Here is a 24,612-nt window from a genome sequence, read left to right on the forward strand (position 1 = left end):
CGGTATCTCTCCTTCTGGCTACCAGCAATTGGTCTCTCCCTCGCCCCTTCTGGCCTGGGTGGGGGAGTGTCACACCTCACTGTCACTAGCCCTTGTAAATAACTGCTTTATTAAATGTTCCTCCAATTACCCAGTATGACTATATCACATCTTTTCTGCCAGAACCTTGACAGATGTATCAGTACTCTCCTGAGTCTCTCACAGAATCTCCGCTTCACTGTTCTCAGTGACTCCCACCACCTCCTCACTTACTCATCCATTCACTCAGCAAATACTTGTTGCAAGCCTCCTACATGCCAGGCACTGTTCTAGGAAATGGGTCTGTAACAATGAGCAAAACAGGGGGAAAGAATCCCTGCCTTTACGTACTGGACATGCAGGTGAGCCCCCCCTATTCCCGTAACCTTGATCAAGAGACTCTTTTTTTTTGGTGGGGGGATGTGCCTCCTTATGACCTGTTTATTTCAAGTAATTGACCCAACCTGTAGCAAATGGATTCATTTCCTCTCTCTCTCCTCTATCTATACATATAGATACACACACAAACACACACACACACATCATATACATGGGTCTACAGGTGAATACTTGCAGATAGACATGTTGACATGTAACTTTACTATTTCATGGATATATGTGTACTAATATATTTTATACACTATATAATATATAATGTAATATATGTAATACATTATATTTAAAATGTATATAATTATTTTTGTAAATAAGTTCATTTGTATCTTTTTTCTTAGATTCTGCATATAAGCAATATCATACGATATTTCTCTTTGTCTGACTTACTTCACTCAGTATGACAATCTCTAGGTGCATCCATGTTGCTGCAAATGGCATTATTTCATTCTTTTTTATGGCTGAGTAATATTCCATTGTATATATGTACCACATCTTCTTTATCCATTCATCTGTCAATGGACATTTAGGTTGCTTCCATGTCACAGCTATTGTAAACAATGCTGCAATGAACATTGAGGTGCATGCATCCTTTCGGACCATGTTTTTCTCCAGATATATGCCCAGGAGTGGATTTGTTGGGTCATATGGTAGCTCTATTTTTGGTTTTTTAAGGAACCTCCGTACTGTTCTCCACAGTGGCTCTACCAATTTACATTCCCACTAACAGTATAGGAGGGCTCCCTTCTCTCCACACCCTCTCCAGCATTTATTGTTTGTGAATTTTTTGATGATAGCATCTTTTGTGTCATCCTGTGTTCTGTCTCCCTGCTTTTCACACCTCTTTGTGGTCTCAGCTAATGTGTCTGTCTCCCCCTCCAGACTCTGAGCCTTGAAGGACCCCGCAGTGTCATTCATGTCTGCACTCCTGGTGCCTGGCACAGTTCCTGGGACAAAGCAGGACTTGGTAAGTACCAGTGATTTGGATGTAACATCACCACTGCATAATATTTTCATGAAATTAATTCATGTTTCCCTCTATTTTCCCCTCTCTCTCTTCTCCCCATTAGGTGGTGGTCAGCTGATTCTGAGTTTCACTGCCTCATGGGAGGTAGCTGTCTGGTCAGGACACAGAAACATGACAAAAGCCCCTGTACTCTTTTTTTTTTTTTTTTTTTTTATAAATTTATTTATTTTATTTATATATTTTTGGCTGTATTGGGTCTCCGTTGCTGCGCGCGGGCTTTTTCTAGTTGTGGTGAGAGGGGGCTACTCTTCGTTGCGGTGCACGGGCTTCTCATTGCGGTGGCTTCTCTCGTTGTGGAGCACGGGCTCTAGGCACACGAGCTTCAGTAGTTGTGGCACGCGGGCTCAGTAGTTGTGGCTCGTGGGCTCTAGAGCGCAGCCTCAGGAGTTGTGGCGCACGGGCTTAGTTGCTCCGCGGCATATGGGATCTTCCCGGGCCAGGGCTTGAACCCGTGTCCCCTGCATTGGCAGGCAGATTCTTAACCACTGCGCCACCAGGGAAGCCCAGCGCCTGTACTCTTGAGAGAACTTGGCAAGTATGGGAAGAGGAGGAAATCAGGAGAGGGAGCTGCAGGAAGAAGCTAACTGGCCTGGAAGAAGAAGAGGGAGGAAGAGGAATCCTCTAGGCCAGAAGAAAGTCCCCCTTCGGGTCTGCAGGGGCAGCAAGGTCTGTGGCCCTTGACCTTCAGGTTTGGCACCTGCAGGCGGAGCCCAGTAGAGCAGAAGTCCTTAGAGAGGAATGGGATGCTCTGGGGGCGGGAGGCTCAAGAGGTGGGCAGCCGAGGACAGGGACACTTCCCTGTGTGGACACACGAGCAGCAAACAGAGGGCCCCCCGCGATGTCCTGGCTCCTCGGTCCCCTGGTATCACAGCACAACCTGGTGGGGCGGGGGAGGAGGCCCCCGGATCTCGTGCACAGAGACTCCTTTAGCCAATCTAGAGGGACACTCGGGGGCAAGAATTAGGGAATTCAGTTTGGAGAGAGAAAAATAAAGGGATACTTGGCACACTCTGGATTTCCGAGAAGCAAAGGATAGCACATACCTGTGCAAAATTGCCCCAGAATGGGAGCCCAGTCATTTGAAGACAATGGCAGTGGCTGCCCTGGAGGAGTGATGGGTGGTGATAAGGACAGACTCCCAGAAGTCAGTGCTGATATTTGGGGAATGCCAGGACCTGGAGTGTGACTGCCTTTTTTTTTTTTTTTTGGCTTTGCTGCCGGCTGCTTGTGGGATCTTAGCTCATGGACCAGGGATGGAACTCTGGGCGGGTGGGGGGGGGGGGCCGGATGGGGGATGGGGAAGCACAGAGCCCTAACCACTGGACCACCAGGGAATTCCCAGAACTGCCTCTGAAAGAGTTCTACAGACAGCTTTATTATACTCCTGGCTGGAAAAAGGCCAGTCTGGCAGCCAGAAGGAAGGGAAGAGTATGAATGCAGTCCTTTTTAAAGCATGTGCCAATGAAATTAGATTCTCTGATTCTCAGAAGAGCAGTTAGAAAGAGTGGCACAGAGTGGGATTTTTAAGGCCTCTCACTCAGGACCTGAGTTTTACAGAATGGAATCCCTTCCTGAAGGATGATTTTATTCATTTTTAACTCCAGCTCTGTCAGCTGGAGCATGGGGCCACATCTTGACAGCTAAACCTCTGACAGACCCCAGGCAGGTTTTAGAGAAGGAGGGGGTGGGGGAACCTACCCTGCCATGGGCTCCTGAGAGACAGCCACCTGCACGAGAGGCTCCCAGTCACCTGCCAAACCAGCCACCCCTCAACCAGGTGAGGACAGAGTCCAGGTCCAGGCAAAGAGGGGGTAAGCATGCCTGCGAGGCAGCCAGCTCTGTCAGCTCAGAGTTCAACAGTCATCAAGGATTTGATAAAGCGCTGGGGCCCACCTGTTCCTCGGCCTGTGGGGAAGATGAGCATTTCATGGAGATGGCGGCCACAGAGAGAACCCACAGCTCATGACGTGAACCTAAGTCAGGCTGGGGGCATGAAACCTACCGTGGTTTCAGATCCTGCTAGAGCAGGAAGCACCATCCATCTCCAGTACCTGTCACCAGCCGTCAGGTGCCAGGTAGAATGAATGTGCCTGTCACCAATTATTTCCTCTCTACCCAGAAACAGAGTTTGAAAATATAAACACCATTATGGAAAAAAAAAAAAAATCAGCCATACAATATCATCACCCCAAATCACTTTTTCAGTGATTTTCAGTTGAAGCAATTAAGGGAAGGTTCTGGTTTATTTATAAAATTCTAAACTTCTCCCTGCCCTGTAAGTGATCTCAAAATACTAAGACGGATGGTATTATACTGACTTTTTTTTTTTTTTTTTGGCTGCACCCCGCAGCTTGCAGGATCCTAATTCCCTGACCTGGGATCGAACCCATGCCCCCTGCAGTGGAAGTGCGGAGCCTCCTTAACCACTGGACCGCCAGGGAATTCCCTATACTGACTTTTTTTTTTTTTTTTTTTTTTAATTTATTTTTGGCTGTGTTGGGTCTTCGTTTCTGTGCAAGGGCTTTCTCCAGTTGCGGTGAGCGGGGGCCACTCTTCATCGCGGTGCGCGGGCCTCTCACTGTCGCGGCCTCTCTTGTTGCGGAGCACAGGCTCCAGACGCGCAGGCTCAGTAATTGTGGCTCACGGGCTTAGTTGCTCCGCGGCATGTGGGATCTTCCCAGACCAGGGCTCGAACCTGTGTCCCCTGCATTGGCAGGCAGATTCTCAACCACTGCGCCACCAGGGAAGCCCCCTATACTGACTTTTAAGTAAGTGATTGTTACAAGACCTACAAAGGGTTTTGAGAGAAGCTATGAACTTGCTAACCTTTGAGGATGCCAGGATGGAGGAAACCCCTGCCTTCTGGTCATGTTGTAGCACTGCAGTCCCCTCCTCCCTACAGCACTTGTTTCAAAGTCATCTGTATATTAAAGAAATCAGAGCTTCCACTATTCTCCAGGTTTAAAAATAAAACGTTTTCCCCTTGATTATGTGACTCAAATTTGGCTCAGACTGTATTTGTATTTTGTAGAGCTGTAAAGCTCTACAAAAAAGAGAGGATTAAACGAGTCCTTTTTAGCGTAAAAAATACCGCTTGTATGAGTCAGCCATCACTTCTACATTTCATACATTCTGGAAATGTATTAATCTTATCCCCGTTCTATTTTAAAATTTTTTTTTATTGCCAGGACAAACATTCACAAATCTGATACTTATATAAAGCTGTAACCAGGCATAGAAATAACCCAGTTTTTCTCCTATTTAGGGTTTCTGCTATTTTATGGCTCATATGAATGCAACAGACTCGCAGCTCCGTTTCAGGGAAATATGAAAAACAGATCTTGCAGCGCAAAGACTGAAAGCAAAGTTTAAAAAATCGTTTTCGGTTAGAGAAAGTAGAAACTGGACTTTGAGAGGTCTCTATTGGCAAAACCCGGTGAAGACCCACCAAGCTAAAACCTGTTTATCCAGTAACAGGGAATTCAGCCCTCTTAAAACTTGTGGGTCCCCAGAGTAAGGACTTAAAGGATAGAGACTGCAATTTGTGGCTATTTTTAGCCAGCAATCACAGGCAGAATGTAAGCAGCCACAAAAAGAAGGAAGACAACTGTGTTACATTCTAGATGAAGGACAGCCAGCCCAGAGCGCCAGCCCTGATGAATCACAGCGCTCAGCTTCTTCTCCTCCAGGCAGGGAAGTGTCCTTCCAAGGAGCCCTGCCCTTTCCTGGCCTTAATTTCCTCTTTAAAAGGGACTGGCCGGCTCATCAGGTCCTCTTCAGCCCTATTACTGAAAGGCACCACTCACTTGAGAAATGGGATTTTAATGGCATATACCAAAAAAGGAGTCTGTCTTCAAATAACATTGTGCTAGGCGTTCTATGTACGTTCTCAGCCTCAGAACAACCCTTCAAGAAAAGTATTTTCATCTCTATTGAAGATGAAGAATAGGGGGAACAGGATTTGAAGGCGTCCTTTGGCAGCGCGGGGTGGGAAAGAACTAACTCAAGAAAGAGCGGTGGGACGCGGCCCAGGACCGATGGACACAGCCTGGGCCTAGGGGCGGGGCCTAGGCTTGGGGGCGGGGCGGGGCCTAGGCTTGGGGGCGGGGCGGGGCGGGGCGAGGCGGACTTGCCTTGAAGTAGGCGAACTGCAGGAACTTGTAGGGCTCTCGGCGCTGGAAGTCGGCCAGCACTTCGCGGCTGGGCTGCGACTGGCGGAAGGCCGGCAGGCCCTGCTTGCAGCGTTTGAGGCAGTGCGCGCGGCGCAGCAGGCCCCCGAAGAGGCGCAGCTCCGGGTAGCGCGCGAGGCCGGCGGCGGGCTCGGGCTGCGGCGCCGCGCTGCAGTTGCGGTGGCAGAAGGCCTCGCTGTCGCGTAGCAGGCGGTGCAGCCGCAGGCTGATCTCCAGATAGCCCACGCTCTCCGCCCAGTGCTCGCCGCTGTATTGGTCCAGCGCGTGCCGGTAGGCCGACTCGAGCGGCATCAGCTCGTCCCGAGGGAAGCTGCGGAAGCTGTAGCGCTCGTACTGGGCGCGCCCTGAGCGCAGCGCGCAGCCAGCGCACAGCAGCGCCAGCAGCGCCGCGGCCGCCCGGCGCCCCGGCTCCATAGCTCCCGGCGGAAGGAAGGAAGGAAGGAAGGAGGGGTGCGAGAAGGAAAGGAAGCGGGAGGACTGAGCGACGCGGCGAGCCGAATGCTGGGGAGGCGGGGACGCCAGCCTCCGGCCCGCCCCGTCCGGCTGCCCCTCCCCACCCAATCCGGGGGTCCGGGCGAAGCTGCCAGCGCGGAGCGGGTGTCCTGGGGAGAGGCGCTGCCCTCTAGTTCCTGCACGATCTAACCCGTCATCCCGGGCTCCACTGTTCGCTCCTTTATAGAGGGCGGTCTGCAAGCCAGACGCGGCCCTAATGGATCACAGATCAGCGCTGCTTACACTTCAGAATCTCTTAGAGGACTTGTGAAAACGCAGATTCCTGGACCGTGACCCCAGAGTTTCTCATTCAGCAAGTCTGGTTGAGATGGGGGTCTGAGGATCTGCGACTCTAACCAGCACCCTGATGAGACTGATCCTGCGGGTCCACGGCCTACACTTTGATGGCACTGCGACGACCTTACATTTCAATGAGAAAGACAATGCATTAATAAAATTAATAAGGATGTCAGTGGCGCTTTGTAAACTATTAAGCTAATCAAGTTGGAGATGCACACACCTTATGACTGCCATTCCACTCCTCAGAATACGCTGGCGAGGGAATTCCCTGGCGGTCCAGTGGTTAGCACTTGGCGCTTTCACTACTGAGGGCGCGGGTTCAATCCCTGGTGGGGGAACTAAGATCCCAGGAGCGGTGCGGCCAAAATTTTTTTAAAATTAAAAAAAACCCAATAAATAAAAGAATACCCTCGAGAAACTTGTATGTGTGCATCAAAAGATGCGGATAGAGGGGCTTCCCTGTGGTCCAGTGGCTAAGACTCCGCACGCCCAATGCAGGGAGCCTGGGTTCATTCCCTGGTCAGGGAAATAGATCCCATATGCCGCGACTGAGAGTTCACATGCTGCAACTTAAGATCCTGCACGCTGCAACGAAGATCCTGTGGGCCGCAACTAAGAGCCGGTGCAGCCAAATAAATTAATATTTTTAAAAATAAATAAATAATTTACAGAAAAATTAAAAGGATAGTGGAAACAATTCCTGTATAGCCCTCATCCACATTCACAAATTGCTAAGTTATGCCACATTTCCTTTCTCTATATTTATCTCTATGTTTTTTTCTGAATCATTTGAGAGTACATTGCATACATGAGGTCACTTACCCCTTAATCTTTTAGCATTGATATGTATGTCCTAAGAACTAAACTACAGACAATGATCAAATTCAGGAAACTTAGCATTGATGGAAGACTAATCTATATTCCCTATTCCTGTTTTGTCAACTGTCCTAATAATGTCTTTTACAGCACTTTATCCCCCTGGGCGGTCCAATATCCGGTGTTGAATCTAGCTGTCTCTTTTACCTAGTGTTCTGGAATCTGAACCTTCAGCTTTTCTTGTCATACCATTGACACTGTATAAGAATACAGGCTGAAACAACAATGAGATCCACTACACACCTATTAGAATGGCCAAAATTCAAAATACTGACAACGCCAAATGCTGACAAGGATGTAGAACAACAGGAACTCTTCATTCATTGCTAGTGGGAATACAAAATGATACAGCCACTTTGGAAGACAGTTAGGCAGTTTCTTACCAAACTAAACATACTCTGCCATACCATCCAGCAATTACATTCATTGGTATTTACTGAAATAAATTGAAAACTTATGTCCACACAGAAACCTGCACACAAATATTTATAGCAGCTTTTTACATAATTGCCAAAACTTGGAAGGAAACAAGATGTCTTTCAATAGACGAATGAATAAATAAACTGTGGTACATCCAGACAATGGAATATTACTCAGCACTAAAAATAAATGAGCTATCAAGCTGCAAAAAAGACATAGAGGAAACAAATACATTTTACTAACTAAAAGAAGCCAATATAAAAAGGCTATATACTGTATGATTCCAACTATATGGCATTCTGGAAAAGGCAAAATTTTGAAGACAGTAAAAGGATCAGTGGCTGCCAGGTGTTGGGGGGAGAGAGGGATAAACAGGCACAGCACAGAGGATTTTTAGGGCAGTGAGACTATTCCGTGTGATACTATAATGGTGGATAAATGTCATTATACATTTGTCAAAACCCACAGACTGTGAAATACCAAGAGTGAACCCTAATGTAAGCCATGGATTTTGGGTGATTATGATGTGTCAAAGTAGCCTCATTGGTTGTACTCAATATACCACTCTGGTATGGGATTCTGATAGCGGGGGAGGCTGTGTGTATGTAGTGGTGGAAGGTATGTGGAAAATCTCTGTACCTTTCACTCAGTCTTGCTGCAAACCTAAAACTGCTTTAAAAATTAAAGTCTATTTTAAAAAAGAACACAGTCCAGTTATTTTATAAAAAGCCCTTCACTGGGGTTTCTCTGATGTTTCCTCATGATTAGATTCAGATTAAGCTCTTTGGACTAGAATACCATCCTTCTCGGCTGTCACAGGAGGAACACACTGTCTTACCTTATCACCTTATCGGTGACATTAATTTTGATTACCTTGTTAAGGTCGTATCCATTTTCTCCACTTCATTTTTTTTCTTTTGTAATTAATAAGTGCTTTGGGTATGATACAGCAGCACAGTTCCTAATAGCAGAAAGCAGAAATAACCTGTCTAAAAACAGAAGAGTGGATTTTTTTTTTTTTTTAGAGAGAGAGGATGTGTGCAGAGGAGAATATTTTACAGCAGAGGATAATAAAAGAATTACAGGTACACATAACAACACAGTTCAACCTTAAAAAGAAAAAAAGAATGATTCCACTTGTCTAAAAGTTTAAAAATATGCTAAAGTACACAAAATATTATTTAGGAATGCAAGTAATACAGTCTTATTTCATACAAACACGCAGGGTAAAACTGTAATGAAAAAGGAGCCATAAACAAAAACTTTGGAGAGTGGTTTCCTGTAAGGTGGAAGGAAGGACATGGAATTGGCAGAGGGTCACAGGAGGGAGAGGGGATGCGAGTGAGTATGGGAACATTCACTGCATCATTTTTTTATGCCATACATATATTTTAAAGATATTATTTTACAGTTCTTTGTTATTTTAAAAACAATTTTTAAGGGAAAAAATTGCAATGGTGATGTAAAGAGAATGAAACAAGTGGATGGGATGGGGGAGGGTGGGAGATTGCATGAGGAGGTGATGTCTGAGCAGAGACCTGAATGGGGTCGTGGAGGTGGTGGGGGGAGGTGGGAGTTGGGGGAAGCCTGTGGAGAGAGCTGAGCTGGGACGGGAGTTTACCTGGTCCCCTGGAAACTCCTGCCCAATCTGTGACCATCTTGCTTGGGGCTTGATATCCTTAATGTACGGAGAACATGAAAAAGTCAATACCCCAATTCCAAAACAGACACACAAAGGGGCCAATAAACAGAAAAGAGTTCAGTCCCACTAACAAGAAGTGTACCCTCTTTTTTTCTTCTCATCTGGCTTCCTCTCTTGTCCTTGACGTCAGTTTAAGTCAACCTGGTGTGGTTAATGGAGAGAAACTGTCATACGTGCACTGTGTCCTCTGCTGAAATATCATCTGGTGTTGGTCACCACTAAGGAGTCAACCTCATTATCTTGGCCCAGCCCCTCCAAGTCCATCAGCTCTATGCCACTTCCCGGGCATTCTGCTTTGAGAGTGGGGTTTGGGAAATCTCTGGGAGCTCCCTGAAGCCCAGGCTACCTCCACATATCACAAGCCGGTGGCCCACAGAAGATGGCTCTGGAGGAGGAGACAAGAAGGGTACAAGAGACAGAGAGAAGGCTACTGTGGCCAGAGTATAAAGAGTGGGGGAGGGACTTCCCTGGCGGTCCAGTGGTTAGGACTCTGTGCTTCCATTTCAGGGGGCCCGGGTTCCATCCCTGGCCTGGGAACTAAGACCCCACAAGCCACACGGCACAGCTCCCTGCCACTAAAAAAAAAGAGTTGGGGAGAGACTGTGGGGCAGCAAAGGTTAACTGGAATTGCCTTTGAGGAGACGGTCGTGGGTGAGCAGGTGGAGGTGGAGGGAACAGTTGCTTCCCATGATAATTCAACACAATTTATAAATGGAAGTGAAACCAGACAATGTCTACAGTGGCTGACCCGTGCTTCCGGGGTCTGTTCAGCTTCACTAGAGCTGTGTCCAAGAGTGTCTCCTCCCTAAAAGGAGCCAGCGTCCCCCAGGTGACTTTAATGACAAATTCTCTTTCACATCATGAATTTATTCATTCTTTCAATACACTGTTCAGCATCTACCTTATACCAGGTCCTGCCCTTGCCACTGGAATGCAAACACGAATCAGACATATATCCTCGACTGAAAGGAACTTCCAGTCGAGTAGAGATAAGACATCTATATTTTTTTCATTTGTTCCATTAACCTATAGTGAACCTATAGGCACTGTATTAAATAAATATCACCTCTTTCCTAAGGGAACTCAAAGTCTGGAGAAGACATAAGTAAACCTTCAATTACCCACCACCAGAGCTGGAAAGAGTGCTGTGTGGTTCCAGTGGTTATGACTCCACGCTTCCACTGCTGGGGGCCTGGGTTCAATCCCTGGTCAGGGAACTAAGATCCCACAAGCTGTATGGCGTGCCCCCCCACAAAAAAATTAAATAAATAAAATAAATTAATTAATTAAATAAAATAAAGAAAGATGAGGGCCTGAGTTAAGGCACAGACCATAAAGGGCCATAACACAGAGAAAGATAAATGTCATAAGTTAGATGTAGGTAGAGCGGTGTGGAAATTGTTAGAAGGAAAGAACTCCTTCAGCTAGTGCAAGCACTGATTACTTCATTACAAAAGAGGTATTAAATCTGGGACTTGAATTGGGAATGAGTTGTGACCTATGGTCCTAAAAGCAAAATCTAAGAGGACATCCCCAAAACCCACGGTTAGAGAAAGTTCAAGAAATACATACAGGCAACGGTAGGCTGCAGAGCAATTTCTTCATGTTCAACAAATAATTATCTTATCCTGGGCTAGAAAACGGAGGCTGAGGCAAGAATTAAGTGCTCATTCTTTATTTGGGAGGTAAACCCATGACAGTGGGAGAGAGAGGAGAGGCAAAGAGGGAAAGGAAGGATGAGATGCAACACAAAGTAATGTGTTACCACACTGGCTACGGCTTCAGAACAGCCTTGGCATGTGGACCCACTAGACTACTGGAATGTCTCTGAACAGGCTATACAGAGAAACCACTCCTTGAAATAGTTGATCCGAGGGAAGAAGGGAGAGGTCATCTATTTACTGGCTCTTTTCCTCCTCTGATTTCTGTTGCACTATGGTTCTCTACGGGGGAGTGAACTTGCCTACCCCTCTGGGTTGCACCACCCAGCCTCTGGCAGCCACGTAGGAAGCATGGTGCTTTGTTCCAGTGAGTGCAGAGGTGTGTAGAGGAGCCAGAAACTCCAGACAGTTGGTTTGGGGCAGAAGATGTGCTGCCAGGGCAGCTGGGGGGAACAGGAAGCCTAGAGCTCTGGAGACAAGTGACTAGGGAATCTGAGGCATCACACAGATCATGTTTGATATAGCAGTTAGAGAGGTTGTGATCAAATTACCATGGAAACTCTCTGACCCAGAAGTTGCAAACTTAAATCTCTCATGGGGCCTGCAGGCCATGTCAAAAGAACAGTGGACCAGATGGAGATCGTTGCCAACTGGAAGAACCTACCTGCCTAAAGAATGTCCCAATGCATATCTCTGATCTACTGTTACCCTGGTATGGCCAGACCTTCTGATCTTTGAAGAGAAACTGGAAATCCAGATTATGTAAATTCCCCTGATTAAATATTGACAATTCCATTGATTATATAAAATTTAAGACACCGATGGGCCAACATGGTGACTGTCAAAACAAATAGCCCTCCGGCCATATCTAGTTGTAACCTTCGATTGAGCTAGAAAACTACTGTGATCATTCAGAGACATGAACCACGGCTGCAGATGTGGATATAAAGACAGAGAGGGCTAAATCCGGGGGCCCACACGAAGAAGAAACAACAGGCCTAGATCAAACACGAAGGGGAAAAAAACAACACTGCAAAGAAGCAGCTGGGAGACCCTAGGGAAGCAGATGCTTTTGCCAGATAGTGAAGGCGAAAGAAGATAGGAGAGAGAGTGTTTAAAACAAAGTCATTTTTCCCCCCCACTAAGGCCGGCCTCACTTGGGGCATTTGTTTTTAGATCTCAGACTCCTGAAAGGGATTTCGAGGACATGGTGACAAAGGCATCCTAATGCTCATGACTGTCAAGAGGGATGGGCCAGTCCTGGGACACAGCTGTTAACTTTTATTGGGATTGTGGGGAAACTGTTGTCCAATGATTTCACAATTTTATCTTTTTATTGTTTCATAACCATACCCATCAGTTGGTTGCACAATTTAACCCCAGGATACAGGTCTTGGGACTTACTGTATCAGAAAACTCAAAGACTCGTGAGAAGCATGAGGAATTGCTGCACATCAGAATTGTCCACATCTGTTGGCAGGAGGCTTTATTATTTATTTTTTAAATAACTTTTAATTTTCATATAAGAATTGCTATATGCCCTTTACCTAATTCATCAATTGTTAACATTTTGCCTTATTGCCCTTATTTGCTCCATAATCATGCACATCTAATAATATGTATATTATGTATTATGTATAATTTTATATATAAACATATACATATGATCATTTGAGAGGAAGTTGCAGACATTATGCCCCTTTACCCCTAAATGTTTCAGAGTGTATTACCTTTTTTTGTGTGTGTGTGATTTTTTTTAACAATTTTTTTTTTTTTTTTTTTTTTTTTTTGGCTGTGTTGGGTCGTCGTTGCTGCACGTGGGCTTTCTCTAGTTGCAGTGAACAGGGGCTACTCTTCGTTGTGGTGCACGGGCTTCTCATTGCGGTGTCTTCTCTTGTTGCGGAGCACAGGTACTAGGCGCGCAGGCTTCAGTAGTTGTGGCGCACAGGCTTAGTTGCTCCGTGACATGTGGGATCTTCCCGGACCAGGGATCGAACTGGTGTCCCCTGCATTGGCAGGCGGATTCTTAACCATTGCACCACCAGGGAAGTCCCAGAGTGTATTTTCTAGGAACATAACCACCGTATTGTTATCAAAATTAGAAAATTTAATCTTGATACAATATTATTTTCTAATCCATAGTCTATATTCAACTTTTGTTAATTGTCCCAATAATGTCTCTTGTAGCAATTTTTTTTCCTGGTTCACGATACAATCTGGGATCATGCACTGCATTTAGTTGTCATTTCTTTTTAGTGGAGGCCTTGTTTTTTCCTTGCTTTTAACATCTATCATTTAGTATTCCTAAAACCTATTGCAAATTACAATCATTTTAATAGAACTTTAAAAATATTAGAAATGTAAAGTTAGCTAAATTTTTACACTGAAATACAGATCATAACTGACACTGGGGGACTTCCCTGGAGGTCCAGTGGTTAAGACTCTGAGCTTCCAGTGCAGAAGGCTCGGGTTCGTTCCGTGGTCAGGGAACTAAGATCCCACATGCCAAGCGGTGCAGGCCAGAAAAATAAAAAAAAGAAAGAAAAGAAAAGAACTGACACTGGAACCTGAGGAAAGCTCTGTTAGGACCACAGTGGAAAACAGGTCATTCAAAGGGAGATTGATTCTTGTTCTAAAACTTTATTTACTTATTTATTTTTAATTTTTGTTGGAGTATAGTTGATGTACAATGTTCTGTTAGTTTCTGCTGTACAGCAAAGTGAATCGGTTATACATACACATATATCCACTCTTTTTTTTAGATTCTATTCCCATATAGGTCATAACAGAGTATTGAGTAGAGTTCCCTGGGCTATACAGTAGGTCCTTATTAGTTATCTATTTTATATATAGTATTGTGCATATGTCAATCCCAATCTCCCAATTTATCCTAACTTGTGCAAAGCCCTGTTAGGATAGAAAAACAAAGTTTTTACCTGTTATTGGGCCGCATATGTCTCTTCCGTTCATTGTTCTTAGGCTACTGATGAGGCCTCTGTGCTTCTCAAGCCACCTTTGGTGAAGGATCACTTTTGTTTCTGCGATTATCAGTGCTCTTTCCCATCTTTCAAGGACTGATCTGGTTGTACAAATTTATAACAAAAAATTACTAGAAAAAAGAAATAAAAATAGACATAAAATTCACATCTAATTTTTTCATTATTAGATGCAACAGACAAACTTTCTCAAATTGCTATAAGTTTCCAAATACCTACTCTGAATTTCTGTACTTACCTTATGTCACTGGTCCTCGGACCACACTTAGAGTAGCACTGGTCTATATCAGAGCATGCCGCATATATAGTTGTGTATGTGGACATCTTTCTACTGGAAGTGATTCCCTATGGGGTGATAGCCTTCTCAAGGTCATTTCATATTCCCCACAACCTGGAGCAGGAGGTTTACACACCAGCACACACTCTATATGCACACTTGGACAGGAACTAGAAATAAAGTAGGCACAGAAGCATGGCCTTGTAAAAGTAATTCGGGCTCTAATAAACTATAGTGGAAAAGAATATGAAAAAGAATATATTTTGCTGTACACCGGAAACTAACACAACATTATAAATCAACTATACTTCAATTAAAAGATAAAAATAAAAAATAATTCGGGCTCTAAAGTCAGGCAATGAGGGACTTCCCTGGCTGTCCAGTGGTTAAGACTCCGTGCTCCCAGTGAAGGGGGCTCGGGTTTGATCCCTGGTTGGGGAACTAAGATCCCACATGCTGCACAGCAAGGCCAGAAAAAACCAGAAAGCAACAGAAAACAAGTAAAGGACTAAATGGCGAATATCCTTGTAACCACCCTCTAGTTCAAGAAACAAAACTTTGTTGCCCTTCCATGGGGCCCCTCCCAATCTCAGGCCCTCACCCCCACAAGTAACCACTATTCTTGACTTTTATAATCGTCACTCACAGTGTTAAAATCCAGACTAAGTTTTAAAACGATGCACAAGTTGTAAAAAATAGTGCTAAAGAAAAAAATTATTCTGACACTTGCTAAAATGGTAAGGAAGACTTCCTTCAAGACTTTTTTGTAATAAGGGTCAACTCTACTGCCATAGGTGGGGAGGGATGGGTCTCAATTCTAAGTACAGCAAAGATAGCTGGGGATTTACAGCCAGCAGAGAGAAGGGCTTGTTGGTGAAAAATTATAAGAGGAGATCTCAAGGGATTCTTGCTAAGGGGAGGTCAAGGACTTAGATGTCAAAGAGAGGTGGGGTGGGAATGAGGACCTTGATCAGATAACAAGAATTGGGGGATTGTTCCTAAACTGACTTAGCAGGATTCTTTGCTAAGGCTGGACAATGCAGGGCCGGCAAGGACAGGACAGGCACAGAAGGCCAAGGTCCAGGTCTAGAAGAGTCTAAAAGAGTCTCTAGTCAGAGGAGCCTAATTAAAGTTTAGTCTAGGAGTCTGTCAATAGACTGCATAATTTAACCGTACATTTGTTTTTTTGTTTTGTTTCTGGCTGCGCCCTGAGACTTGTGGGACCTTAGTTCCCCCACCAGGGATCAAACCCAGGCCACCACAGTGAAAGCGCCGAGTCCTAACCACTGGACCACCAGGGAATCCCCTAACCCTACATTTTTATTTTCAAAACTAAGTTAACAATATAAAAGTCGAAAATATTTAAAATGAGTGAATTTTGTGGAATGTTAATTATAACTCAATAAAGCTGGAAAAATACATATATTTGACATCGATTTCCCTAAAGGCTCCTTCCTCTGAGAAAGGGGGGATTTTCAGAGAGTTCGGGGAACTAGGTAGGAAAGACTTAACTTCAGACTCATATCTAGTGGTTAACCAGCGGTCCTGGACACGTTAACTCACAGAGTAGAGACTTCGTTTTCACGAGTGTAAAACTTGGATAAAACTTGTATTTTATGCTCAATTGACAGATCTGCGTCATCGTAGGGATGTTGAGAGGCTCAAGTGCAAAACTGAAAGATGGGAGGTGTTGCTACTCTTATCTCTCAAAACCCAACGATGAGATAAAAATTCCGCAGCCCCTGGTGCTTTGAGGGTTGGCATTCGGAAAGATTTCGCCACAGTTGAAACACACCTCTAAATGTATCAATAACCTGGAAAAGTGGTTCTCAAACTTTAGCATGCATCGGAACTACCGGGAGGGTTTGTAAAAATACAGATTTCTGGATCCCACCCCTAGAATTTCTTGGGCGAGGACCTGCTATTTCCATTTCTAACACGTATCAGAGACAGGATTGGTCTAGGGAACCACACTTTCCAGGCCCCTGGTTTAGTCTTCCGGACAGCCCCGTAGGCAGGGCTGGGAGTCCATCTAGGCCACTTAGGTTTATCTGGCCTCAACTTCCCTTTTCTGTCCTGTCAAGGGAACCAGGGAGCAAGGAGACCCCTGTTAAAGGCCAACCCCGAGGCGCGTTATCAAGCTGCTGACAGCCAGGCCTCCTGAGGGTCTTTGCAAAAGGCCCCTCCCTCCGGCGGAGGCCTGCCGGGGCCAGATAACACCATCCTGTTGTCACGCGGCTGCGCTGGGCCCCAGGCTCCCGCCTCCCTGCGCTCAGGGCTCGGCGGCCGCTGGGCGGGGCGCGGGGCGGAGCCGGCGCGGGGCGGTGCCAGGCCGCGGGTCCTCAGTCAAGTGACACCCGGCGGCTGCCCGGGCGCTGACTGTGGAGCCAGGAGGCCGGAGGGTGGATATGCCGGGGGTTGTTCGCATCCTCTCCCTGCTGCTGGTGCCGCTGCTGCTGGGCTCTGCGCGTGGCTTGCACGTAAGTCCACAGGACCCCCGCGCAGGAATGATGGATAGGGGACAGGCTGGCGGGGGACCGGGCTGGTGCTGCGGCCACCTGGGGTCCCAAAGGGCGGAGGTCCTGGGACCCCAAGGCGCGCCCGGGCCCGCAAGGCAACCGGGGGAGCTCAGGCAGGGGGCTGAGCCGGCAGAGGGCCGGCCGGGCGGGGCGAGCTTCCTTACCGGTAGCTCTGTCGCTCGTGTGTTCCGCCCCTGCCGCCTCTTTTCGCTGGGACCTACTTCCTTATTGGTGCAATGAGGGGCTGAGATGAGGTGCTTTCCAGCTTTGCGGGTTTCCGGGAGGGGGATTCCAAGTAGCGCGCGTTCTTGGAGGGCGCCTTGGGCTCTGGCTTGGCGCGCCCTCCCTTGCCAGCGGTCTGCGGAGCGCTCCGGAAGGAGAAAAATGGGGTCATGAGAGGCCCCCGCAATGGGAACATTGGATTAATTACCTTCGAGGTGTTCTCTTTTCGGACATTTCGTGCCCTTCTCGGCCCTTCCCGCCGCCTACTTTTAAGGCTTGGATTTTACAAACCTTCAGGGTTTGGCGGTGGGCAAGAGGCAGGCTGCAGGTAGCCGCCAGCGTTGCTGGAGGGAGGTCTGGCGGGGCGAGGTGCTGGGCGGTGCGGGGCGTTCACGATTGCGGGAGAAGAACTACAGCCTCAGTCCACCCGGCAGAGCTAAGGCAGGGGCCGAGGGAACTCCGAATCGCTCCTGGGAAGGTCAGCATCACGGCCTTGGAAAGGTGGGGTGGATCTGAGGGGGGAGGGACCGGGGGATTGAAACGGGCGCCTGTCTCTCTACACGTTCAGGGAACCAACTTTGGTTCCTCCAGAGTTCGGGTGGGCTGAGTCTGGGACTTGTTTTATAAGTGGAAAATGGTGAACTTTGACTTGCAAATTACACCTTTGATAAAAGGCTTTCAGTAAAGTGCGTAGGGCAGGGGAAAAAAAAAAAAATATATATATATATATATATACACATATTTATCTTAAACCGAGGTTGAGAATCTTATTTGGAAAACAACTGTTGAAAATATTTTCATTTGGGGTTCTTCTTGGGAAAAGGTCACCTCAAATGACTATTTGCTAACCTTTGTCTACCTGGATCTGTGCTTCCCCTGCCCCAGTTTTTTGTCTGGGAGCCCTGGAGTGGGAACTAGCCAGCTATGAGGGCCACAAGAGAATAGTTCAAGGGTTCAGTGGCAGAGAAAGATGGGGAGAAGGCAGAGCTTAACCAATATCTAGGAGGGTTGTGAGACGGGAGGGTTAAGGATTTATGGAGGAGGAGCTGGGGGACAAGGCAGCCTGCCGTGTCGTGGTTGCTCATTATCCTTGAGCAGCATCAGTCACAGGGGCTGCCCTGTGACTGCCAGGAGGCTGTCTTCACCCCAGGAATCCTTATGTCAGGTGTCTAGGTGTCCCTCCTGGGCCTAGAGCTGAAAAAGATACCAGCCGACTAGCTTTCCATGATTTCCTTCTTTACATTTATTTACAACAGCGGTTCTCAAACATTAACTGTCCTAGAAATTAAAACCGAACATTTAAAAATATTTATTAACTTTTAAGAAATCATAAAATCATTATATGTTAATAAACTTTATATATTTCTTGAAAAATAATATTTCTTCCCAAATTTTAGGGCGAAGAGTGACATTGTACATTTTTTTTTTTTTGACATTGTACATTTTTGCAAATCTCTTTCATGTCTGTCTTAATAGATGATAGTTGGATTCTCATAGCTACTTCTGCATTCAGTCTTGCTATATCACATGTCATGTAGCCTCTGGAAAACTTCACTGTACACTCATGAGAGAATGATTATGGCTTAGTACTGTTTTTGAAAATAGTTTTGACTTAATGGACCCCCTGAAAGGGTCTCCCTGGACCACACTTTGAGAACCGCTGGTTTAGAATAATGTTTTTCTTATTATAAAAGTTCATATGCATTATGGAAATACCTTAAACATACAGAAAACTGTAAGAAAATGAAACTGCCCATCCTGTTATAATCCAGCGTGTTTGTATTTCAATAATAAAATGTAGCAACTGACTGGTATTTGAGTGGCTTGGATTCAAGGTGGGTTGGGCAGGTGTAAGTGGCCTTCAGGTTTTGACTGGGGACAAGGAAGCTCTCATATCCCACAAAGCTGACGCCGGTTCCTGGTTGCAGGCGGAGCTGACCTGGAAACCTGTCCTTGGCCACTGTCCTATCTAAGGAGCTCACCTTCCAGAGCCCGCCTGCACAGAACTGGCAGGGGACCCTCTTAGGAGCAGAGGTGATGGCGATCTTCAGGCAGCTGTCCCTGGGCGCAAAGGCCGCCCTGGCAGCCGGCACTGTCTTCGTGTCCATGGTCATCTCCCGCTCCTACCTGGCGGAGAGCCTCGAGCTCAGGGCCTGGCGGTGGCTGTTCTGCCTGCAGCTCGCCCTGTTTGCCAACTCGCTCATGCTCCTCGGTTCCCTCTACATCTGGCGAAGCACCGTCAGCAACCTCAGCCACTCCCCTGCTGCAGAGTCGGCCTGTTTCCAGCTTTGGAAGATGGCCATTGTGGCCTTCCTGGCCCTGGCCCATTCCAGTTTCTTCACCATGCTCTTTCTAGTGGCCGAGGAGCCCTATCTCTTTTCCCTGGCGGCCTACTCCTGCCTCGGGGCATACATCATCATGGTCTGCTTCCTCTGTACCCTCAGTGGCATGGAGCAGGCCTACCAGCTCCTGGCCTTGCGCGCCGGCAGGGTGGTGGGCAGCCTTGACAAGACAAGGAAGCTGGCACTCAGGCCAGCGCTGGCGGTGCTGGTGACCGCCGTGCTCAGCGTGGTAGGGCTGCTGAACGCTGCCCAGCCCCCAGCTGTGAAAACCGTGGAGGTGCCCATCCATTGGCTGCCCGCCTCCATGGACAACCTCAAGATCGCGCTGCTCTCGGACATCCACTTGGGCCCCACGGTGGGCAGGACCAAGATGGAGATGTTCGTGAAGATGGTGAACACGCTGGAACCGGATGTCACAGTGATTGTGGGTGACCTGTGCGATGCCGAAGCCTCTGTCCTCCGGACGGCCGTCGCTCCTCTGGGCCAGCTTCGTTCACGCCTCGGCACCTACTTCGTCACGGGGAATCACGAGTACTACACATCAGATGTCAGCAACTGGTTTGCGCTGCTGGAATCCCTGAACGTCAAGCCCCTTCACAATCAGAACGTGAAGATTTCTGCCACCCAGGCCCAGCCTGGCGGGGGTGAGGATGATGACTGGATCTGCTTGGCCGGGGTGGACGACATCGAAGCAGACATCCTGCACTACTCTGGCCACGGCATGGATCTCGAGAAGGCTCTGGGGGGCTGCAGCCCAGACCACACCACCATCTTGCTAGCTCATCAGCCCCTGGCTGCCAAGAGAGCTCTCCAGGCTCGGCCAGATATCAACTTGATCCTTTCTGGGCACACTCACGCTGGGCAGATCTTCCCCTTGAATGTGGCAGCCTATCTCCTGAACCCCTTCTTTGCTGGTCTGTACCAAGTGGCCCAGACTACATTTGTTTATGTGAGCCCAGGCACGGCCTACTATGGGATACCCATGCGACTGGGCAGCAGGGCGGAGATTACAGAGCTCATCCTGCAGCGGGTTCCCTGAACCCACCTCTGCCCCGTGCGCCTCCTCATTGCCCTTGCCCTCCGTCCCCGACCCTCTGCAGAGCAGGCTGCCTGCTTTATCCCCTCCAGTCTCTCCTGCCAGCACACGCTTGTCACAAGACTGGCTTGCACCGTGATCAGTGGTGGGGCTGCCTGGCAAGTAAAGTCCAGGCGACTTAACTCTATAGATGGCCATCTGCTTCTTTCTGTGCATTTGTGAGGCCACTAAAATCACATGTGTAGGAACAGGCATCTATTTTCCAGATGATGTGGAGTAAGCCCTCCTCCTCTGCAGAACTCATGGGGATGAACTGAATCAGGGTGTTGCTTGAAGGGGATGCCTGTGGAAAGTGGAGTAGGGAGGGGACTCTTGGTATTTTAAAAGCCTCTTTAGGACTTAAGCAGTTTTCAAAAGCATTGATCCAGAGCTTTCTGGGGAAGGGGCAGAGTGGCTAGGTAATCTGGGAGAACTGGTGAGATGGAGGCCCCTCTGGCTGCTGGAGAAGAAGGTTTTCTTTTCCCCCCTTGGTTCTATCAGAGTCACCTTTACTGAGAGCATCAGCCAAATCGGCTGGAATATAGGGCTCATCCTGTTGCGGGCCTTGAGTGATGCTGTCTGATTGGCTGTGCTCCTGGGCCTTTGGGGTTGGGGGTGGGGTGGAAGGATGGGAACACTGGTAGGTGAATGAAGGTCATAGTGCTGCTGCCTAGGAATTCAGAGGGTGTTTGCCAAACTTGGCTCCTTTTATACAACACCTGGATGAGGTGATTAGGGACAGGCGACTTTCCCCAGCTGCGAGATGAGGGAACCGAGGCAAAGGGAGGTAGAGCACTGACAGCAGCACAAGGGTTATGGGAGATGCCCGCTGGAAGCCAGGTTTTCTGCCTCCCAGGACCAGTGTTCTTCCCACTGCCTGATGGTAAGTAGCTGTACCCTGACAGGCGAGGACAGTGTTCAAACACGAGTAACACTGTAACGAGAACAAGCGAGGGCCTATAACCTGATGCCCTTTTGAAGTGGTCTGCTTGAGGCCGATTTCGGTTCACAGTAACTACGTGAGCCAGACGCGGAAGGGGGTCAGCCAGTTTCAGTGTAGGATGGCTGTTAGCCTGGAGGGACAGTCAGGAAACTGGAGCGCACACCCTCCACCCCAGGTTTGGGTCAGAAACGGAGGTTCGCTCTCTACCGGTAGGGAGGTTGAGGCTTGCATGGCGAGTGTCAGGGCACTGAGCTCCCGCGGGCCCCAAGGCCTTCCCTCCCTGGGACCCCTGGCTCTGGGATGCTGGGCTGTCCTTCCTGCTGGTGGCTCACTGCCCCCTTCCCCCCCACCAGCCTGACCCCATCAGAGCTGTCCTAGCGCTCTGGCCACAGAACCAGATGGCCCTCCCTGAGCTGGACCCTCAGAAAAAGAGGCAGGGGTTACCGTGCCTGGAGCAGGCCCACCCTCGCTGGCCGGCCTCTGTGCCAGAGGTAGGATACCCTTTGACCCTGGGGTAGCAATAAGGCCTGATAGACAAGGCCTCACTGAGAATCTTTCTGCAACAGGGAACTCTGACTGGAGGGCCTCACCCTCCTGTTCTCTTGTCAGGCAGCATCGGGCAAATGACCTCACTGAGCCTCGGTTTCCCTCACCCTGAAGTGGGGATAATTATCTACCTCAAGATTGTTTTGCAGGGAGGGTATTAAGATATGGCGCAGAAGTTGCTTGTGGCTCAGTCACAAGGAAGCACTTGATGTTGCTAATTTTTAAACATCCCGTGGGGCCTGCAAAGGGGCTGCGTTGGTCCCAGGTGCACAGAGAATTTATGGAGCAGCCAATCCTGGGGAACAGGAGTGGGTACCATGCTGCCTGCCGCTGGGGCCCAGTGATTTGTCACAGCAGCAACTGCTGGGGTTGCTTTCCTCTGTCTCTTGCCTGTGTTATTGTCTCCCTGTGCACACTCAGCCTGGCCAGGGTGAGTCTCTCCATTTTCCCCCTTGTCCTCTTGGTTAGTGGAACCCTGGGGGCTCCTGGAGACCACCTTTCTTGTTTCCAGGCAACCAAAATATTGACAGCGGGTCTTCCAGTCAAGTTTAAAATGTATCTTTGAGTTGAGATTTCAGTGGGTTCCTTATTATTTACCCCCTCGTGTTTAGTCATCCTTACAGCCAGGAATAAGTTTGCAGAAAAACTTATCCAGAACCAAGGAAAGGACTCTGGAGAGCCTTTCTTTTAACACATTTTGCGGATGGTGGGGTTATAGGAGGGGGAAGTGCTTTGCCAAGGGCAGCGCCCAGCTCAGCTCAAGTTTCCTGACTGCCTTCTCGGTGGCATCACTCAAGCTCCCCACCTCAGGAAGGTCACTCTTCCAGACCCTCTCACTTTCTCATGCCCTGACCCCAGTTGGAATCACCCCCAGTCTACACTTGTTCTGCCATTTGTCTTCCACCTTTTGGTGCAACAGGTCGTGTGTGTCTCCTGCTCTACCAAGTATTATTTCACTGGTTTCTTGATTTGGGATCTTTCTCATCAGTGCCCTGAGCTGGATGGAATTCGCTTCCATCAGTCCTGCTTTTCATCTTGCACCTTCTTGTCTCTTCTCTTTCCCTGAGTGCCAGCATTTTTCGGTCTTGAGCACCTGTCATCCCTGCTCTGAAGTCCTTGCTTGACTGATTCCTCTCTTAACAGAAACAAGACAGGTCCATCTTCTGTGCCCAAGGAATAGTCAGCAGCACCTTCTCACACTTGGTTTGTGTTCCGTGACGTGGCGGAAGTTTTCCCAGCACAAATTTCTCCATTTGTGTCCAGATATGGTCCTGGTAGGCTGCTCTCCACGGCCCCCTTGGTACCTCTGTTCCCTGTTCTTCACTCATTTACCTTCTTTGATTTGTTTATTTATTGCCGGGGGAGGTGGTGAGAAACATTTACTTGAAGCTTGAAAATGCTTTCAATTTCATTCTAGTTTCTTTTTAAAAATCTGTTAAATGCAAGCTAAAATGAAACATAAAGCTTTCTAAAAATTAACAATAGCCTGTGTACTGTGATACTATTGTTATAAAACCTCAATACATTAATCCTACTGCCATTCATTCCAAACATCCATCCGTCCAACCATCCTTTTTTCCCCTTATTTTGTTTGTTCTTTTGAAAAGCTTTTTATTGTGAAAATTGGGAAGTATTCACAAACTAGAGAGAGCAGCAACAGAATCCCCATCACCCAGCTTCAACATTTGTGACTATTCTACTGTTCTTTCTCATCTACCCCAGCCCTACACTCTTTCTTTTTTGTCTGGAGTATATTAAGGCAAATCTTAGAAAATATAATTTCACCCTCAAATGCTTCAGTATGAATCCTTTTAAAGAAAGCATATCCATAATGCTGTTATAGCCGATGAAATTCACAGTAATTCTTTAATATCATCTTATACCTAGTTAGGAGACTTGGGGCTAGAAGTTAGGTTTTCTACCTCTTAATAAAAGTATTTTTTCCACTGTCTGAGGATTAGGTGGCTGTATCGATTACAGGTAAGTATAGGATTCAAATGCAGTTAACTGTGTAAAGAGTTAGTTTTCAGTTTTTCCTGATTATCTCAATTGTCTTTTTTGTGTGTGTGATAGAAAAACACATAGCATGGAATTTATCATCTTAGTGCTTTTTAAAAAATTAATTATTTATTTATTTATGGCTGTGTTGGGTCTTCGTTTCTGTGCGAGGGCTTTCTCTAGTTGCGGCAAGTGGGGGCCACTCTTGATTGTGGTGCACGGGCCTCTCACTATTGCAGCCTCTCGTTGAGGAGCACAGGCTCCAGACGCGCAGGCTCAGTAATTGTGGCTCGCGGGCCTAGTTGCTCCGCGGCATGTGGGATCTTCCCAGACCAGGGCTCGAACCCATGTCCCCTGCATTGGCAGGCAGATTCTCAACCACTGCGCCACCAGGGAAGCCCATCTTAGTGATTTTTAAGTGTACAGTTCAATGGCGTTAAGTGTATTCACATTGATGTACAACAGATCTCCAGAGCTTTTTCATCTTGCAAATGTAAAACTCTATACCCATTAAACAACAACTCCCCTACCCACCCCCAGCCCCTGGTAACCACTACTTTACATTCTGTTTCTATGAAACTCTGGGTACTTCATACAAGTGGAATTATACTCTGG

At 47.5% G+C, this 24,612-nt stretch overlaps 3 protein-coding genes and 1 long non-coding RNA gene across 5 annotated transcripts in view; 2 read left to right on the forward strand and 2 right to left on the reverse strand.

Moving 5' to 3' along the window:
• Positions 1-6,128, reverse strand: part of CRTAP (cartilage associated protein) — a 33,496-nt gene extending 27,368 nt beyond the window's left edge. Inside the window, exon 1 of the mRNA XM_068557606.1 lies at positions 5,572-6,128. Coding sequence (XP_068413707.1) covers positions 5,572-6,042 — 471 coding nt within the window. The 5' untranslated portion in view covers positions 6,043-6,128. The remainder of the gene's footprint in view (positions 1-5,571) is intronic.
• A 6,322-nt stretch (positions 6,129-12,450) lies between these two features.
• Positions 12,451-17,223, reverse strand: LOC137773466 (uncharacterized). 2 transcript variants are annotated; one of them, XR_011075678.1, is made up of 3 exons: positions 17,036-17,223; positions 14,016-14,158; positions 12,451-13,145 (listed from the first exon to the last, which is right to left on the reverse strand). It is a non-coding gene; the product is annotated as an uncharacterized lncRNA (long non-coding RNA). The 2 variants fall into 2 exon arrangements; XR_011075677.1 differs by having other exon boundaries at positions 14,016-14,188.
• GLB1 (galactosidase beta 1) overlaps positions 16,676-24,612 on the forward strand; it is an 85,487-nt gene continuing 77,550 nt past the window's right edge. The window contains exon 1 of the mRNA XM_068558153.1: positions 16,676-16,832. Within this exon, the coding sequence (XP_068414254.1) occupies positions 16,761-16,832 (72 nt within the window). The 5' untranslated portion in view covers positions 16,676-16,760. The remainder of the gene's footprint in view (positions 16,833-24,612) is intronic.
• TMPPE (transmembrane protein with metallophosphoesterase domain) lies at positions 17,521-24,098 on the forward strand. The gene is made up of 2 exons (XM_068557834.1): positions 17,521-17,571; positions 19,022-24,098. Exon 2 carries the CDS (start codon positions 19,131-19,133, stop codon positions 20,472-20,474), a length of 1,344 nt encoding a protein of 447 aa, XP_068413935.1. The 5' UTR covers positions 17,521-17,571; positions 19,022-19,130; the 3' UTR covers positions 20,475-24,098.

This window comes from Eschrichtius robustus, chromosome 12 (assembly GCF_028021215.1).
Source record: "Eschrichtius robustus isolate mEscRob2 chromosome 12, mEscRob2.pri, whole genome shotgun sequence".
NCBI classification, from domain to species: Eukaryota; Metazoa; Chordata; class Mammalia; order Artiodactyla; family Eschrichtiidae; genus Eschrichtius; species Eschrichtius robustus.

What these genes read in the sequence shown, in the direction of transcription:
- TMPPE (XM_068557834.1), top strand. Translation starts at nt 19,131, where the DNA reads ATGGCGATCTTCAGGCAGCTGTCCCTGGGCGCAAAGGCCGCCCTGGCA.